Source organism: Catharus ustulatus, chromosome 2 (genome assembly GCF_009819885.2).
Source record: "Catharus ustulatus isolate bCatUst1 chromosome 2, bCatUst1.pri.v2, whole genome shotgun sequence".
Lineage (NCBI taxonomy): Eukaryota > Metazoa > Chordata > Aves > Passeriformes > Turdidae > Catharus > Catharus ustulatus.
In genome coordinates this window covers 47179857-47198953 of record NC_046222.1, presented here as the reverse complement: position 1 = coordinate 47198953, position 19097 = coordinate 47179857, and the positions used below count along the sequence as shown (strand labels likewise).

The window sequence follows — 19097 nt, the reverse complement described above, 5'->3', positions numbered from 1 at the left end:
TGTGACTCTCTGGAAGAGCAAATCATTTGTTGTCCCCATTGCCATGCTCATAGCTCATTACCTAACACTCTCATGACAATTACACTTCAATCCATATACACCCACTGGGCATTAAAGTAACCAAACCACAGTCAAGCCCACCTTATTTCCTGCAGTCTTTAAGACACGGAGCTTGAAGAAATTATTTTTTGACATGGGGTAGGCAGCAGCTGGAGGTAGAGGTGAAAACACTCATCCTCTTTGCTGAGTGCCATTCAGTCTACAGCGAGAAACCCAGGGTAGCCATCCCAGAGTAGAGGGGATGGATCAAGGGGAGACAAGGATGGAGCATGCTGGTGTTGTGGGATGGCCAGGGCTGCCTGGTGGGGTGAAATACCACCAGTACTCTGTTTCCAGAGAGTTTGAAAGAGGAAGAGACAGGCAGCTGCAACATTCTGGAATATCTCTGTTGTTTAGCAGGTTAATGAGTCTGCAAATGACATCAACCTGCTGGGCAGTGTGAGGGGCAGTGGATCAAGAGAATGGTTTTTATGTCACAACTCAAAGACCTGACATTATACCTTCAGGTCCAGACTTAATGCCCTGTGTGCCACCCCACGACTTAGCCAAGCACCCACCACATTTCTTGCAGGGCTGTAACACAGCTTTGCATTTGAGTGCCAGCCTCCTCCTGCTGGCCCAGCTCGAGGAAGGGGTATTAAATGAAAGGCATCTTCCAGGGGGAGTGTGGAGCCTTTCACACTGCTGGGTGGTCTGGAGGGGCTGGCAGCAGATGGGAAGCAGCAGGGCTGTGGTGCTTTGGGACCCACGTGGTGGAGCAGCCAGGGCTCCGGAATTTGCAGTGTAAACCGTGCATGAGGTGTGATGTGGGATTTTTTTTTTCGTCTGCCAATGGAAACTTCTAAAATAAAGAGGAAGGGAGAGATCTTGCATTGATGTACAGTAATTTCACGATTACAAGCCGCACCTGATTATAAGCTGCACTTCCGGGTGTCGGCAAGGTTTTGTTCTTTGTCCATATATAACTCACACTGGATTGTAAGCCGCACTTTTGTTCGCAGCGAGGATCCGTGTGCAACTTTCACAAAGTTGCCAATTGGTAACAGAATTGTGGGATTGTGGGGTTTACTGGCTCGGCTCGGGGCCGGGCAGGCTCCAGCTCGGCTCAGGGCTGCTGTGGGCTCGCACTTCTGGGTTGGCAAAATTCATAATTTCATCCATATATTGGCCACTCCTGAGTGTAAGCCACACTTCTGGGTTGGGACTAAAATTTTAGTCAAAAGAGTGCGGCTTATAATCGTGAAATTCTAAGGGTTTCCACTGATAGCACTGATGATTTGCAACCATATATCAACCTCCTTTCTGGCATCAGCTCCTTGTCAGACACAGTGTTACCCCAGAGGTTTCATTAACATCAGATTATAAACGCCTGTTAAAGAAATATGATTTACGAGCATCTTGAGTGTGAATGCAGAGGTGGAGGTTTCCTGGACTGTTTTCAAAGGGTTTGCATTCAGGTGCAGGAGAAGGAAAGGTAAGCTAGGACAGGTCCGGACTGGTGATGAATTTGTGAGTGAAATAACCATCCTCTAGAAGCTTTTTACTTTCCTCATCGATCCAGTGAGGTAACTGTAAAATTAGGGCATCCCAAGAAAATTGCAAAACATTAAATAAAGCACAAAGCCAAAATATATTGTAGAATAAGTGGATCAGTCTCAGCACAACCTTTTGAGAACCAGCAAAACTGTCCTAGGGACATAAAAATACGTGTCTTTATGTCATACTGCAAAACAATGGAAATCCTGGAATACCTAGAGTGTACATTTCTACACATTTGAATTTCATTTCAATCGAAACAGATTTTTTGCCGCCTTGGTTACTGAAATTGGCCTGAAAAGCACAAGACTTTGCCAAACCCCATAATTCACTCATTTTTCTTGACAGACCTCTCAGGATCAACAGTTTCCACTGACCTGTATGTCTTCAAGCCAAGAGCAAATCTATTCATTGCAGAAATTAATCTGTGAACCTTGAACAGAATCAAAATGATAGTCCTGTGATAACTACTTCAGATTTCTTTTTAATAAATGCCAGTACTCTCCTTGACAATAATTTTAAGCTGTTTTTTAAAGTTATTTTTTATTTTCATGACCAAGTACACATCCTCACAGGCAGCTATGTTCTGACAACTGCAAATACATAAGATGTGAAGCTGGTAGGCTTGCCATGTTTCCCATGTTCCATGAAGATGGTCCAGGAGCATCTAACAGTGATTATCTATGCTACATGCCTTATTTCTCAGGAAGGATGTTAGCTTGTATCCCAGTTACATTAAAATAATTATAAGGTGTTTCTGTGTTGAAGTTGTGAGCAAAATGTTGTAATGTGTGGCACTGCTGTATTGCTGATGCTGCCCAGCCCCATGTCAGAGAGCTCCCTCGAGAGAAAAACACCAATGAGAACCAGATCATCTAAGTGCAACATTGAAAAAAAAAAAAAAAAGTAATGGGGAAAAAAAGTCATGCTCCTTTAAGAAAAATCATGGCTTTCAGTGCTGTAATTTGAAAACACAATGTCCTTGATGCCTCCGTATCCCCTCTCACTGCATGTGGCATTTCTTGACTCAGTAGCTCCATGGCTGCCAGTTCTGAGCCTCCTCTTCCTCCCCATCTCCTTCAGGTCCTCTCTGCTCTTACTCTGGCCCAAATCTTCTGCATTCATGGCAATGAACATTTTCACTCTTCCAGCTACGTGAAGGAATCTTTCTCCAAAAGGTCTCAACCATTTTTTCATATTTTGGTTTTGCTACTTTGTGATCTAAAAATTTTAACTTTCAACAAAGTTTATTAAACAGTATTTTGTTTTGAACGATCTGGCATTTATGGCAGGGACATTGAACTGAATGACCTTTAGGGTCTCTCCCAACCCAAACCATTCTGTGGTTCTATGATTACAGTAACAACTCTTTTTTTCTTCCTCAAGCTTGAATCCTAAAATAATTCAAGCCCACTACTGTCCTGCAGCTTAGCTTTCCACTCAAATGTGTGCACTGCAGCAGCAATAACCTTTATGTTAATTTAAAAGCAATAGCCATTTAGCTTTGCTTGATAACCAGGGTCCATATCCTGCTGATTCAGGAGAAATGCTGGGTCACAGCTTTCATAAGTAATAAGTGTGATAGGAATACCTGCTGGAATCTCATCTAAACTTAAACCACCCAAATATTTCAATAGCTTTGTGTATATTTTCTGAGTTCAACAGTTAAAATGTCACCTAACATATGTAAAGTGAATGTGTTTTACTTTGTTAAATGGCTTTCCATATCATGGAGAATAAAAAAAAAATTTTGTAAAATATTAATGATGGACCGCCAACCTTCCTGTACCTCTCCCCACAGCTACACCTGTCTTCAGTTAATAAAAGAGCAGGGAAACATTTAGGTTGGAAGTGGGGTGTGAAAGGAAGAGAAACACGTGCACATCATTGTTACAAACAAAATATATCCTGCTTTGGAAATGATGATTTAGAAAGGAAATGTACCAAAATGGAAAGAATTCAGAAAACGAGATGGATTGGAGGATCAGGAATCATGGACTGCAAGGAAAGCTGAAGGATTTGGTATTGTTTAGTCTAGAAATAAGGGTTGTGGGGACATAGTGTCCAAATATGTAGAAGGTAGCTCTAAGAAGGAAAGAATAAACTCTGTTCATATCCCCTGGGGTTAGGACATGTTGTCATAGGCTTAACTGAGGAGGAGATGGTTTCATCAGGAAAAATAGTTCCCAGCTGAGGTGACAACAAAGAGACAGGCTCACAAGGGAGGCTACACGTTCCCATCACCCTTCATTTTCAAGAATTAGTAATTGAGGAAAGACTGAGAGAAAGCTGCCTGATGATGAGGTTAAGTGATCTTCTTAAGTCCTTCCGAAGTCTGCTTCTTACAACTACCATGTAATCAGGAACAGCTTGGATACACTCCAAAACCATTGTTTTTTTCCTTAAAACATTAGGATGCTCTAAGTAGCAGTTGTGAGGCAGACTGACTATGGTAGGAGCCTGGCAGAGACTTTGAGCACTCCTCTGCCTTGCTCCTGCTGGCCTCCCCTTTCTAGAAATTATACCCTCCTACATTGCAGTAAAAGTCAAACTCCATTTGGAGGCTGACAGTCCTCATTGTTCATATCAGACAGAAGATCCAGGATTTTCAGCCCTCACTTTATTTGGGTTGTGTGGCAAGGTTTTGGTAGTGTGTGTGTGGAGACTACAGGGGTGGCCTCCGTGAGAAGCTGCCAGAATCTTCCCCCATTTCCAACAGATCCAATGCCAGCCAGCTCCAAGACAGACTCATCACTGGCCAAGGATGAGCCCATCAGCGACAGAGAAGAGTGATGGCACAGCTTTGTAAGCACTTAGCATCCGACCAAGGTCCACCCACCACACTCGTGTAACAGACCATTAAATCTCTAAAATGCTGGGGGTGCTGTTATGGCCCAGACAGGCAGGAGAGCCAAGACCCTGCTCAATGGAATGCAGCGAAGCCTGGGCTCCCACCTTGGCTTACAGAGGCTGAAGATATGTACATCAGGTCATATGGAGTAATTCAACACTCTTTAAGAAAAATAGAGCTGTTTCCTTTTGGATCCCAAGTGAGTGGGAGGATGTCTAGTTCATTTTTTATTCATCTGAATCACTTTTGAAATCATCCTAGTCTTGCAGTGAAAAATTTTGCAATGTGTTATGAAAGGACAACTAAAAATCTTGTTCATCTTTTTTATTTTTAATGTCTGTCATTCACAGCCTGACAGTCCCACAAGCTATTAGGAAAAGGGAGTCCTCTATGGTGAATGGAAAATGGCAAATCCATGGTGGGATCAGAAGTACAATACAATCCATCAGCACGTTAAAAACACAAACTGACAAAAAATACGGCCCTCAGGGTTCTTAAACACACTCACAGTAAAAACTGTCTGGGCTGTGAATTAGAGAGACAGAGAAAGTGATGCCTGAAATGGATACAGAGCAAGGAAGATAACGTGACAACTTTTATGGATGAGTGTATGTTACACTCGAAAGGGTCCCCTATTCATGGGAGCTTCCTTCATGTTTCCTAAAAAGCCAATGTCAACAGTCCACTTTCTGCTTGCAATAAATTTAAGTCCCATCAGCCATAAAACAAAGATGCCCTATTCTTAGTGTAACCTCAATAACTTCCCATTCTAGTTACTATAAATATTTCTGTTATGAATATATAATTCTCACCAGTCCCTTGTATGCCAGCCTGACTCATGTTACCTAATTTATCACTCTGTGCCTCAAACCACTGAAGTGAGGATTTGGCTGTCTACGTGGCCAGTGCTTTGTGGAGCTCCTGGGAGTCTGTTGGCAACACCTGGCTGCAACACAAAAAATAGTGTAGGTAATTTATGATCTGTATGCTGATAACCATGTTTCTCAACTGCAATTTTGGGACAAGCATCTGAAAACACCCTCCCCCACCAAAGTTTAGGTGATAGAATGTCTTTTCTCAGGAATATGATGAATATGAATAGATACAAACCTGATGCTGAATATCACCGTGAGTGCTGAGGACCGTGGGTTTTGCAGGACTCAGGTAGTGTGATGGGTACACTGAGATCCAATAAGGTTCAAACTCATACTGAAGAGATGTGTGCTCTGCCCATATTTGAACACTTAGTAGATGTTTCCTAAGGTCACCCTCCTTTTTGTCTTAATGGCACCCACCTTTTGTACTCAGGATTAAGCTGCAGTTTCAGCTCTGTGTGTTCCCACCACTACCCACCTACCTGAGAGCAAAGTTAAATGGCTCCAGGCACAAGTGCTCAGATTAAGTTTGGAAATGTTGCACACAAAGGGAAGAGATTAGGCCTTATCTTAAATGAAATGCTATCCTTTCATGTCTAATACTTAGCTCCTCTGTGAGGTCCTTGTGGATGAATATCCCGTTACTGACTTTCAACTTTGTCTCGCAATTTGCAATTGAAAGACTGAACGCTGGACAAGGACAGAAAGAAAATCCTCAGTGCAGAGAAACCAAAAATAAACAATCTTATGAGCATATTAGTGTGAACAAAAGAAATGAGGCATAAAAATGAGAAGGGAGATATAGGAAAATCAGGGAAAATGTGCACAGTAGAAAAATTCAAATACCACTTGCTTCTGGGAGGTGTTAATACTGGGTCATAGACACTGAAATACACATTAAGATACTTATGCCAGCCATATTTGCTCACAAGCATAGTACTGGTTTAACTACACTGATTAAAAAATCAAACTTAATTAAATCAGAGCAATGTTTGCATGCAGGAAGCATGCAGCCCTTCAAAGGCAAGCTTCCCTTTGATGTGCTGGACTGAATTTCACAGAGCATATGTAATAAGACTGAAGGGGATATTAAGAATTGGTAGAAACATTGGTTGGTTCATCCATGAGGCTGGGACATAAAAGTCTTCCCTTGTATCTGGGCAGCAGGTGTAGCCATGGGAGGATGGCTCTAGAAGGCCACAGGGGTGATCCCATGTGGAGCACCCAGTGCTCAGACTCTCCCTGCTCTGCACTGTGCCTGTTGCTACAGCTGAGCTGTCAGCTGGGCTCCCCATTCAGTGTGCACACTGGTCCCTGCTGCTGGAAACACTCCACGTGCTGCAAACTTGGATTCCACACTCACATGGAACCACCTGTGTTTCTGGGGTAGAGAGACAGAGGACAGGTCTCTGTTTATTTGACAAGCTTTGACAGAACAGCCCACGTGAGGTGTTTCCCAGCCCTTAAGGAGCCAGAACATCTGGCACAAAAGGCCCTGCAGACTTTATTGCTGGGGAAGGGACAGAAGGGGATGCTTCCTGTTAATGTGGTACTATCTGCACAAAACATTAATAACTGCTGTGGCCTGAATCCCAGGATGTTAACGAATTCTATTTAGCAGCTACTCACATAGCATTTAGCAGTTTTATTAGCAGTTTGCTATCAAAGAGAAGGGTAGGACTTGGTACCCGGGCCACCTTCTACCCAAACCCTTTGAGACTAGAGCACAGAGGATGTTTTCAGTTTATCACAATCTTTTGGGAAAGAAGCAGCAGTAAACATCATGGAGATGTGCAATGAAGAATTCACACTGTAGGGTAAATACTTGCCTCTAAAAGCTCCTGTGCTGAGTTCCAGCATCGATTCCATTAATCCTGTTTCTTTCTCCAAGCCTTCATTTCAGCTCAGCTTTTCTCTGTCTGAGTAGCTCCAATCTGTCCAGGATATGGTCCTATTTTTAGCTGTTCACATGCACGAGCAGCACAAGATTCTAGGTACTGGGATATTAAACCAGAAAGTCATTGCATCAGATCTCATTGAAATACAACTGTCCCTGGAGTTTCCAATTCAGATCAACTTCATGTCCTTAATTGCATGGGGCACTTGTGAGAGTCATAAAATTAGTGCTCAGGCAACTGTGTCCTTTTGGGGTAGATTTGATAGAACCATGGGCTTTTAGTGCAGGTTAAGTACTGTTCATTCATTTATAGCCTCACATAGTTCCTCAGATACCATAGTTTTCTTGGAAGGGAATGTCTGCTAGTGCTAATGTGCTTGGAAAGCTCATAAACCCCAGAGGTAGCAGCAGCCTCTGTATCTTGCATTTGCTAACAATTCACTCTGGGTTTCTCTGATGTGGCAGATTTACAGGGGTCATGTTTCCACCTGGATGGGTTTGCCCATGAATAATTCTCCCGCCTTATGTACAAACGTGATTTTTCTACAACTCCCATATATTTCTCTGTCCCAGTTCTCCCCCTGTCTCTCTGGTATTTTTCTTCACACCACACCGTGGTCAAGGCAACAGAAAGAAAATCTTTCTATGAACATGCATGTTATTTTCTGAGTCTTCTATGTCTTTTCTGAGAGGGTTTGGGCTCAAGCAGGATTTTTGCTGGTAGTGATAACAGTGCAGTTTAAGGATGATCTGGTGCAATTACACACCTTGTCTTTTCATTGTTCAGATCAACACAGGCCAGAAATACCCAGACTGCAGTTAAAACCCTGGCAGCATGAGAAGTAGCATGTAGTAGGTGCCCCACAGCGTGGGCAATGTCACAGTGTGCCTGCTTTGTGCTGTGGGGTGGCAGGGACTGGGATGGCTCAGGCAGCAACAGCCCTGTCCTCATGCCTGGCCTCGCACCAGCCTTTGTGGGATTTTCTTCATCCTTGGACAAACACTGAGGCAGAGCTGGTGATTTTCCCACTGGGAATCTCCGCATAGAGGCAGGTTAACCATCAGGCAGAGGCAGAGGCAGTTCTGGGAATTCTGCACAGGTTGCAATCGCACCCTGTCCCCAGCCTTGATCACACCCTCAATTTTCAAGATTCTCTCAAAACCCAAATGAAAACCAACAAACAAAGTCCTGATCTGCCAGAAAGAAACTGTTTAACCAAGAGTTAAACGGACTGAACAGCCTTTTGGGAAAGCTTGTTTTTCCTGTTTCCCATTTTTGGCTGTTCTTAGCGAGTTCATTTATTTTTACCCTTTCAGATTAATCATGGTAAGGCATGAGACCCCCTTGCTGCTAATGTCACACCAAGCAAGGTGCTCCAGGCTGCTCGTAGATTGCTACTGTCCTCTGCATGCTTCCTCCTGGTCATTTGTGCTACAGCAAGGAGAAGGGAGGCTTCTAAAACCCTGCTCCCTCCCAGTCACTCCTCCCAGTTCACACCTCCTGCACTAACCTTCCTGTCCACTTTTCTGGCAGAGGAGGTTAAGGAAAGGTATGGAAACGTTGACTCCAGAGAAGAACTGAAGCTGACAAAACATGTTGGGTGTACGTTTGCATATGTAAACATATTTGTGCTTCAAAGAGAAGAAAGCTTCTCCATCTTGGTCACAAAACAGCAAGATTCTGATCTATTTGCCCCTGTGCATAGGTGAGTCAGTATTCAATGAAGAGTGTAGGAAATGCACTCATGGTAGTAGATAAAAGAATACCCCTAAGCATGTGCAAGCATTTCGGAAAACTTATGTAACATTTCCTTTTCAAATAAACATATACGTACAGCCCCGTTTCCAAAATGTCACCAAGAATATCACTTGCAAATGTTTTTGGAAAGGAGGTTGCCAAATTGCTAAATATATTCTGCGCTTTGAATAGGCATTTTGTACTGTTTCCTTTCTACCCTGATAAATCTTTTCTTAGCCCTCCCACAGAAACTCAGAGACCTGCCTGAGGATGGCAACCCCTGGGTTGGGTGCTTCTCCCCATGTTACAGAGCTGGATGCTGTGCCGGGGGAAGCCTATGGCTCTGCTTGTTCCCCCCTTGCTGCCAAGCCCTTGCAGGACTGGCATGGTGGAAGAGGATGAAGGAGCAGAATCAGGGACATGACCAAAGGGATGGGAGTGGAAGGACGGGAGAAGCTGTGAGAGCACCAGCACAAGTGTGTGCAGGGTCGGGTGCTCACAGCTGACCTGATGCCTGGCCTGCACCACAACCCAGAGGTGCAGAAATTAGCTGACATCATGGTTGTCAGAGACTCATGCTTTAAAAATTCAGAGGGCTTTTTAATATACTATTTTGCCTCAGTGATGAATGGCCTGTAAATTAGTACAGATACCAAGAATGCATCATTTCAAGGTTTTTACACTTCAGCTGAAAGACCTTACACACACAATGAAATGGTGCAACTCATGCACCACTGCATAAAAAACCTCTGCCCTGACCATCCACTGCTTTCCCAAAGATGTCAGGGACAGCCTCCTGGGCCTTTTGAAATCAGACACAGTGTCATGCAAGAGCTATTTCTGGGTGGTCACAGATATCTGTGATTTTTTTTCTTTATTGGTCAGTCATACACTGGGGAGAAAAAGGTCAGATCCACAAAACCCCACTGGTTCTGAGGAGGCAGAACTCGTACTGCATTCCAGACTTAAATATTTAATCTTTCCTTACTTACATGATTCCACTGACTTGCAGAAATGAGGGTGCAAGGAGAGGGCAGATGCCCACATCAATCTCAACAAAGAGATCACTGAAGCATTATTACATGGACATGCTGAGCCTAAATAATGCATCCAGAGTAGCTATATAACACAGAACCAAATTCATAATTTACTACTATTTCAGTCATATATGGCAAGAGCCACTGCCCTATGTGCAGAAGCAGCACATCCATTTGTGCTTCCAGGAGGAGAACCAGCTTGGGTTCTCCAGATGAAAAGTAACCTTATTAAAGCTGAATCTATTCCCAATCCAATACACCACAGGGATGTAAAAACTCTTCTTGCAGAAGGAAAGTTGCGGTTTTGAGAAGCGGCACGAGATGCTAGGATCTTTCTCGTTTTCTGCTTTTTCTTTTGTGATCAACGTGAGAGAAAATGCATGTAGAGTCTGTAACAGCTAGAAAGGCTGGAGATAAAAATAGTGTAGGAAGGGTTACAAAAAACCTCCTGGGTGATGAGGAGTAGCCCCTCACTGTTGAAGACACCACGTTTAATGAGGGTATACAATAATGCACCAACACGACAGCTGTATCAAACCAGCACCAGAGAGCTACACCTTCTGCTCCTGGCTGGCAGGGATCCTCCACAACCTCCTCCTCTGAGGATCAGCACGATCAGTACGCTTTCTTCCCTTCTCCAGCTGAGATTTATTTATAGCCTACTTACAACCATTTGTTCTCGAGCCAACACCATCCATTAAGGGAACTAGTGGTTCCTCCTTATTGCTCACGGCTTTCTGGAGCACGACGGCATCCCCTTGGCCCCTGGTGCCATGGTCGGGTCGCTTCTCCTCTGCACCAGGGACCCCCACCCCAGCACCCAGAGGGCTCTGGGGACAGCCGTGCCTCGTGCTGCAGGGACACACCGGGCACCGCAGTTCTGGCACAGCGCAACACGCGCCCCGCTCCCGGCACCCAGAGCAGCTCCCGGTGCCCTGCCCCTGCAGCGCCGACCGCAGCGCTCTGGCCCTGCCCTTCTGCGACCCTGCACCACGCACCCCGGCACGGGGACCCCCAGCCCGCCCTGTCACACCCGCCCCATTCCCGGGACCCCGCAGCGCTCTGTCCCTGTCACACCCGCCCCACTCCCGGGACCCCGCAGCGCTCTGTCCCTGTCACACCCGCCCCATTCCCGGGACCCCGCTCTCCCGGTTCCGCGCCGCCCCCGCGCGCGCCCCCCGGCCCCGCAGCGCGCGCAGGCGCGGGGCGCGAGCGCGCGCACCGCCACCCACCGCCGGCCCCGGGCCCCCGCGCCCCCGCAGCCCGCGCATGCGCGCCACCGCCCTGCCGTTGCCGGACCCCCTCCCGCGCAGAGCGGGGCCCGGCGCGGCCGAGGGGGCGTGGCCTCTGAGGGCGTGGTCATTGGGGGGCGTGTCCCGCGCCCGGGGGGCGTGGCGCGGCGCGGCGCGCCCTGTCCATGGTGCGGGCGGTGGCGCGGGTGTTCCCGCGGCGGGAGCGCGGCGGCGCGGGGCTGTATGGACGTGATGTCCCCGCAACAGGAGCACCTCGGCCCGGGCCGCTCGTCCTCGGTGAGCGGCGAGAGCAGGGGCTTCGCCGCCGCCGACAGCAAGAAGGTGAGGCCGCCCCCGGAGACCGCACGGTAGAACGCCCCCCGGCCGTCGCCCCTGTCCCGGAGCTTCCCGCGGCGGGCACCGCAGGTCAGCGCGGTCGCGCCATCTGCCTGAGTCCTGCCCGCCGCTGTGGGAACCGGGTTCGGGGAGCCGCTGGCGGAGCCGGGGCTGTCGGCGGGAAGGGTTCGTGCACCCCGCGGAGCCGGGAGCGCTGCGGTGCCCGGTGTGGCCGAGGGGCTCCTGACGGGTGGATAACTCGGGGGGTGGCTGCACGCATCCCCTGTCCCGGGAGCACAGGGAAGCTGCTGCCCGGCTGTCCGGGGTAGGTAAGGAGCGCCGCTGCACAGCTGTCCCGGAGAGCTCGGGAGGGGTATGCTGGGTGCTGTTCGGTGCAGTCACAGCGCTTTGCTGCATGGATTTCCCGGTGGTCTGGCGCGGAGGGTGCTGCTGCATGGATGTGCTGGAGCGATAAGGGGGTTTGCTACATGGATTTCGTGGGGAGTCCTAAAAGACGTTTTACTGGATGGATTTCTGGAGGTTTTGCTCCGTGGGTATCAGAGAGAGGTGGAGAAAGGTTTGCAGGGTGCTTATCCAAGGGATCGAAGAGGGGTCTGCTGCATGTGTGCCTGGAGAGCGCGAGGGAGGGTTTGGTAGAGATGAGGGTGTTTGGTGGCTGCTCTCGCACGTGCTTTTGTGCAAGAGAAATATAAGAAGCCTCCTGAAGAAGCACCTTGTACAAAGTGTATGCAACTGATAGCAGAAGAGCCTCATCCCACCTTCAGAACTGGTTGTAAAATCTGTCTGTTGTCTCAAATTGCTTTTCAGCATCTAACACAATCAAATGCAAAATGCTTTCTTCTGCCTACAGCCAAGCACTTGTTTCTGCCTTCTACTTAGCTGTAACAAGCAAGCTGTGATAACCGGATTCTTCCTGCCATATAAAACAGGAATTATTTTTTTTCTCTTGGGTTTAGCAAGTGCTGTAGTGTTTTTCTATCCAAAGTAGAGCTGGTATCTTGCTGCCTTGCTGATTTTGCTTCACAATGACATTTAAATCTATTCACTGCCTTGTCTTTAGAGGTGCACTTCAGACGACTGCCAAATAGACTGGCAGGATTAGAATGGCTGGCCAGGTTTCAGTGTCCCTTAGTAAATCTGTCTACCTGGTGACAATTTGGGATGGTAGTAAAGTCTGAGCTTGTGTCTGATCCTGTGGCTAAGCAGTCACTGGGACTTCGCTGGCCGTGGCCATGGCACAGAGAGAAGTTGTGCTGATGTGTCTCTTCAGGCTGGGAGGTGATGCTGTGTGTTTCCATGGGTTGTGTCCATATGTGCTGTGTCCCACCAAGCCCCATAGTGCTCCAGCCTGACTGCAGCCCTGGGGACTTCTTATGACAGCTGTTGTCAATGGTGGAAGGGTTGCCTGGAGAGAGTTTGGCCAAGATTTCTACTACGCTTTGCTGCAGTTAATACCTGATGGGTTTCTGCACTGGGCATGTGATACACCTATTCAAGGTGGTGGAGTACCTTCTGCTGCCCAGCTGGGCAAAATGATGGAGCAGATACTCACTCTCTCCAAGTACTGTGATCTAATTTGAGATGGCTACATGTGCAGCTTTGATTTTTATCAAACATGTATTTCATTTTTGCTGAAGATAGAATACTATGTACCTTCCAGCCTGGCAGAGCCCTGATGCTAGGCACCCACCTGAAACGAGAAGTTATGTTCAAGTACTGCGAAGATGAACATTTCTATCGTGCAAGTTCCACTTCATTATTCAGCATTCTGAGGACAAATATTAATTGTAGCACTTGTGTTTCCTATTCCTGCTCCAAAGAGCCCACAGTCAAAGGAATGCAGACCTTGTTTTTGCCAATGCTGACAAGAGAGCAGGGATATTACTTTTTACGGATCTTGGCAGCCCTTTTGGAATTCCTCAGCGTGGAGGCACATGCAGTGGGGGTACAGATGGAGATCCTCCTGTGGAGAAGCAGCTTGAGACCCTGGCTGTGCCCTGCAGCATATGGCAGCTTTGTACACCATGCACAGCCAACACAGGCAGCCACCAACATCCAGCCAACAGCTCAGCTGCTTGTCCACAGTTGTGGTGCTTCCTTGAGACTACTAGCTTGCCACCTCTTTATGCCTCTCTGGGGAAGAAGATTCCTGCCTTTATCCATGTATAGGGAAGGAGTATTCCTGATTTTGCCTGAAGCTGGATCTCAGTGACAGTTCAAATATTTCTTTTACTATTTGGGTCCTTTGGATTCTATATATATGTGTGTATATATATATATATCTACACACACCTCTGTGTTGTCTTTCACTCAGTGCCAAAGCATCATTTCTTTTACAGTACAGAAAGTCTTTTTTGGTACCAGGGAGCTTACCTTGTTTGTATGGGTTACATACAGTGAAATGGAAGAATGTGTTGGCAAGAAATCAGTTTTGGTACCGGTGACACAGCATGTCAAGTTAAACAATTTTGTTGCAAATATGTATTTAACATCAACTGTTTTACTTTCTGGCAAAAGCTTCCCCTGAATATGTGATGCTAGGCGACCACTGAACCTTTCTCCCTTTTTATTATCGTGACTATATTTTCTCAAATTAGCTGAGATTTGCTGCATTGTTCTGTGGTTGTCTGAACTCCTACTTCATCTTCCGCCTGGCTGTCAAAACGAAGCTGAAGGATCACGTGCTTGATCACACCACAAAACCAGAACAGGGACAGAAAATGTCTAGGGCATTTTTAATGTATTTTATGTGACCATTTAAACTAATATCTTGGAAACGTTTCTTTGCCTATTCTTGGCATGCAAAATAATTTGCTAACCTACCTCACAGTCTGTGGGAGGTTCTCTCTGTTAAATGCTTACAAGGCACTCAAGACACTCTGCTAACAGGTGACATTGAAATGCAGTGTTTTAGCTAATGCTTTTGGAAAATTCTGGGCTAGTTTCCCTCCTTTACTGGACTTACTGGAGTCACTGTATGTGATTGATCTACAGAGAAGTTTTGTATTGACTGTTTAGCTTAGTGACCAATACAAGTAAATTGATGCAACCCTTAAGTGGATTGAAGTAGCATGAGTAAATGTGATTATAGTAATAGAGCTTATTTCTACAAATTTGTCAAAACAAACTCTGCAGCAGAGACGTCTTTTATGCCCATGTCACTGTGTCAGCAGTAGCAGCTGGGTGATTTAACCATATTTATAAGTTCCTGGTGTTTCACTTCTCTCTTTTCAGAGGGGCTAGATTCCAACAAACCCTGAATATTTTACACAAAAGAGTATCTGATAGCACAAGGAGTCACTCCTAGGATTTTGATTTCAAGTAACTGCTTAAAATGTTTTGGAGGCTCAGCAATTTTTAATATTTGCACGTACAAATTGTGCAAAAAATTAACCATTTTGAGTACTAATCAAAGTAGGCTTTATGGTTTGAGACTTGGCATCTGGCAATTCCGTCACCATAAATATGTGTTTCTTTGTGATTCTGATCATAAATGCAACATCAGTTTACTGGCAGGGAAAAGGGAGTTACAGTGTTCCTGAACGGTGTATTAAATGGATAAATTCAAGCTAATTAATGGCATTGGAAGAATAATCATACATAATCTTCATCCCTTGTTTTACTCTGAAAAGATGAATCAAGTATGCATTTGCCATTATATTTTATGATACCTTGATCTCGTGCCAATGTATGTATGTTTTTTAACATAAATCTCCTTAAGCAGAGATTTCTTCTTCCTGCAAGACTCTGTCCTGTTTTCTGTGGTCCTGGCTGAGGATCTGATGGGTTGTTTCTAGAATCACACCTGGTAGTGCTGGAAATTTTAGCCATTAAGGAACACTTGTGGCACTATTTAGTGCAGTGATGAACAATTCCTATCATCCTGCAGACATACCCTGTAGCTCTTTTGTCTCTGATGAGGACTGAAAAAGCCCCTACTTTAATGAAATCACCCGTGAAGTGGGTTGTTAGGCTAAAATCACCTTGGTAGGCTGTGCTGGCTCATGGTAACTTACTGCTGTGGTGTGCCTCCTGATGCTGCTGTAATTATGAACTAGTGTTAGCAATCCTTCATTTCTCTGTCTACGAGAGAAACTGAAAACTATGCAGAACACGATGTGTTCTAGTTCTTGAGTTTCCTGTTCCTGGGATTTTTGTTTGCCCCTCCTGGTGGCAGTAGGAAAGAGGAGGGGCACGATAGGTAATGTGAGATCTAATACCCAAAACCCGCAAATAACAAATTATTGCGTCCTTATTTAATGTTGCTTGAAGTATGGATGTGGAATGGGGGGGAATCCCCTCTCTTTGTCATCTGTAAACTGCTCCTGAGAAAGTCTTTATGTACAGAAACTGGGGCAGAATTTTATCCATGTATTAACCTTACTGCTTTGTGGCAGGCTTAGAAGGAAACTTAGGGCTTCAACAAGACCACCACAAAGAAACTCACTGGTCTGGGCAGTGCCCTGACTCACCACAGGACCCACAAGCAAAATACTCAATGTTCTCCTCCTCTATGATGTTTTTACTAATCTTTCTCATCTTCATCTTTTGATGTAGATGGGTGGAATCTTTTGAAGACATCCATATCAGTGCTTCCAAAGATTTGTATCCTTTGGGAAGTAGTTGGTGGAACATGTTTTGGTCTTAGCTTCTTTTATCCATTTTTCTTTCTACTTTGAGATGGCCTTTGATGTGCTCTCTAGCAGCTGCTGTTCCATGATGATGTGCTTTTGGTTCCTCTGTGTTGACAGCTTTGCTCTCATGTGCCCCTGCAATTGCTTTCTCCACAATTATCCATCCAAAAATGGTTTTCTTTCTAGGAAGGCCCTTATAAGTAAAACTATTCTGCCAGCATAAACAAAAGCACATAGTTTTGTCACCTGCTCTGCCTTTATGGTAAATGGTCTCTCTGTGGGACCTACATCTCTCTTTGCTGCTTGAGCCAGCAGTTCAAATGCAGTCATCTTCACACCCTGTTTATGAGGGCTTGAGAATGTTATAGGTCAGAATAGGTCCATTTCTTGCTTTAACAAAGTACAAGAGATTCTTGTTATTTTTGGTACTTTTTGACAGCCCTAGTCTGTAAATCTAACAAATGCTGGATTGTAGAATGTAGGAATATATGATCTATTGCCTCTTGTAAGTGGCCCAGTGATATAGGGGTAAGAGTGAGGCCCAGTTGTCCTGAAAAATTAATTGCTGTATACTGAGGGTTGTTGAGATTTTTTGATTGTCAGGCAGTTAGCTGAACTTTGCCTCTCAGTTTTGGTAAGGATTTGTTGTCTGTGTATTGGTTCGTATCTAGCTAAACCCAGAGTGTGTGCCACAGATATGTTTTGCTGCTCAGACAACAAGAGCAGAGTTTGCATGGGTGAAATCCCTCACAGTTATTAACTTAAATACATTTAGAGAGTAGGATTTGTTAAAATCAGACTTCCTTTCATTAGCAAAATAAAGCAGTGAAAGGGAGAGCTTAGCCACTTGAAAGCAATCCTCAGCTCGAGGCATTGGCACATCTGAGGGTTGTCCCTGTCACCCAGTTAAATGACCCAGGCAGATGTCCCAGCCTTGACCCATTTCTGGAGTGAGCCTGTAAATCAGGAGCCTGAAATCCTTCAGTGTCTGAGGAGGCTTTAACAAGGTTATCTGCACATTGCTGAGGAGGCATTTCTTCTGTGTTTACCTGTCACTCAGGAACTAAATAAAATTTTCAATTGTTTTGTAAGAGTCTCTTAAACAAGCATCAAATAACATTATTTTCTCATCCTAAGCTCAAACCACTGCAAGAAGACAGTCTTTTCCTGTGTTACTGAGCACATACATTTCTCTTTGCTTGGATAGCAAGGAGAGGATTGATGATGATTAACTCTGTTTTCTTGGTCACCTACTTTTCTTTTACAGTCAGTGGAGGAAAACTACTTCAGACAAGATGGGCTGTGCCCCAAATTGTCCTTTTCTCTCTGACAGCTATAAAATGAGCACAGGGCAAACAGCTCAGGTGTGTGAGTCAGAGGCTGGGGGAGAGGAGTCTTCTTGCATGTGTCTGGCCATGGGTCAGGCAGCACAACCTGGCAATGTGAGCAGTGTGCTCCGGGGAATCACCACACACAGTCCCTGTCTTAGCCCGCCTGCTCTGACCTCCGGCACAGTAGCTTCAGCAGGGTATCCACTTACTGCACAGATTTTTAACTTCTCTAGATGCTTGAAAATATTATAAACACTCTGTGTGCATCACTTAAGTTACTTGTCATCACAGAGTAAATAGTAAGTGTCATTCATTTTTTTCATGCCTTCTTTATTTGATTCACGGTCTGCCATTCTCTTTAGAAGCATGATACAGTAAAGTGATACGCATAAAGTGCAGGAACAATTCCAGTTTTTTTGATCTTATGTTACCTTTTCCACAGTGGAAATAAATATTGTAACTTGGCAATATATTAATTTATATTAATTTCATGTAGTACCATCATCCACTTCAACTACAAGGCAGAATTAGTTGAATTCTGGAATCCAAGAATATATTTTTCTTCCCGCTGATGACTTGTGAGATACTTGTGCAAGCTTTACTGTAATCCATAGGAGTTCCTGAGCAGATTCAGCATATTTTCAGTGACGGTTTGCAAGCTTTCTGTCCTCACCATGGTGGGCTGATCTGCTCATAAACCGCCTACCATCGCAGTTTACAAAACAGTGTGTCAGGTTGTAGGTCTGATCGATATCTGGTGTAAATTCATTCTTTTCCAGTCTACAGGCCTATGACTTTTTTATACCAGATGAGGAACTGCCTAAGTACTATCACCAGTCCAACGACTGAAAATGCAAAACCTTTTTGTTTCTGTTAAAAAGTCAAGACAACCACAACCAGAAATGCGGAAAGTATGAAGTTAAACCTGAATCAGAGGGGAGGGGGCAGGCACTCAAGCTTTTGTATGTGAGGAAGACAGAAATAACTCTAGTTTGTCCTGACTGACACAAGATTATCATCTTTGCATCTGGTACACTGTAAACATTCATTATAGATACTGGATTTATGATACATTTCACATGGGTGTTACTCAACCAGCAAGTATGAGAATTTCTGTCTGTGTTGACCTTTCTAATATTTACATGAAAAAATAGGAGGTAATGATGTGGGACACATGTTGAGAAATGCTTCTCTGTGTCCCATGCTTAGATAATTGGTCAGTGCATCTCCTTTTCCTCCCAAACATCTGCTCTCACTACAGCTGTTCAGGATATATCTCCTCCACATTGCCATCCTTGCACATTATAAAAGCAATAAAAACGTGGATAGCGGGCAACTGGATCCAACTTAACAAAAAGTGAATTTATCCTCTCCCTTCTCAAAGTGAATCAATTCAAGTTGTCATGATGGTCACTTATTTTCTCTTCCCAAACTCTTTACATAGCAAAATAAAATAAATCACCCCTTTCTGTCTGTAATCAATGTCTCTGTGTAATGTGTTTATTTGCATACAGCTGACCTGACTCACTTGAGTGCTGTGAAAATTTTC

At 45.1% G+C, this 19097-nt stretch overlaps 1 protein-coding gene across 1 annotated transcript in view; it reads left to right on the top strand.

Moving 5' to 3' along the window:
- Window positions 1-11416: 11416 nt before the first annotated feature.
- Window positions 11417-19097, top strand: part of ARHGAP20 (Rho GTPase activating protein 20) — a 61087-nt gene continuing 53406 nt past the window's right edge. The window contains 1 exon segment of the mRNA XM_033051884.1: window positions 11417-11568. Coding sequence (XP_032907775.1) covers window positions 11470-11568 — 99 coding nt within the window. The 5' untranslated portion in view covers window positions 11417-11469.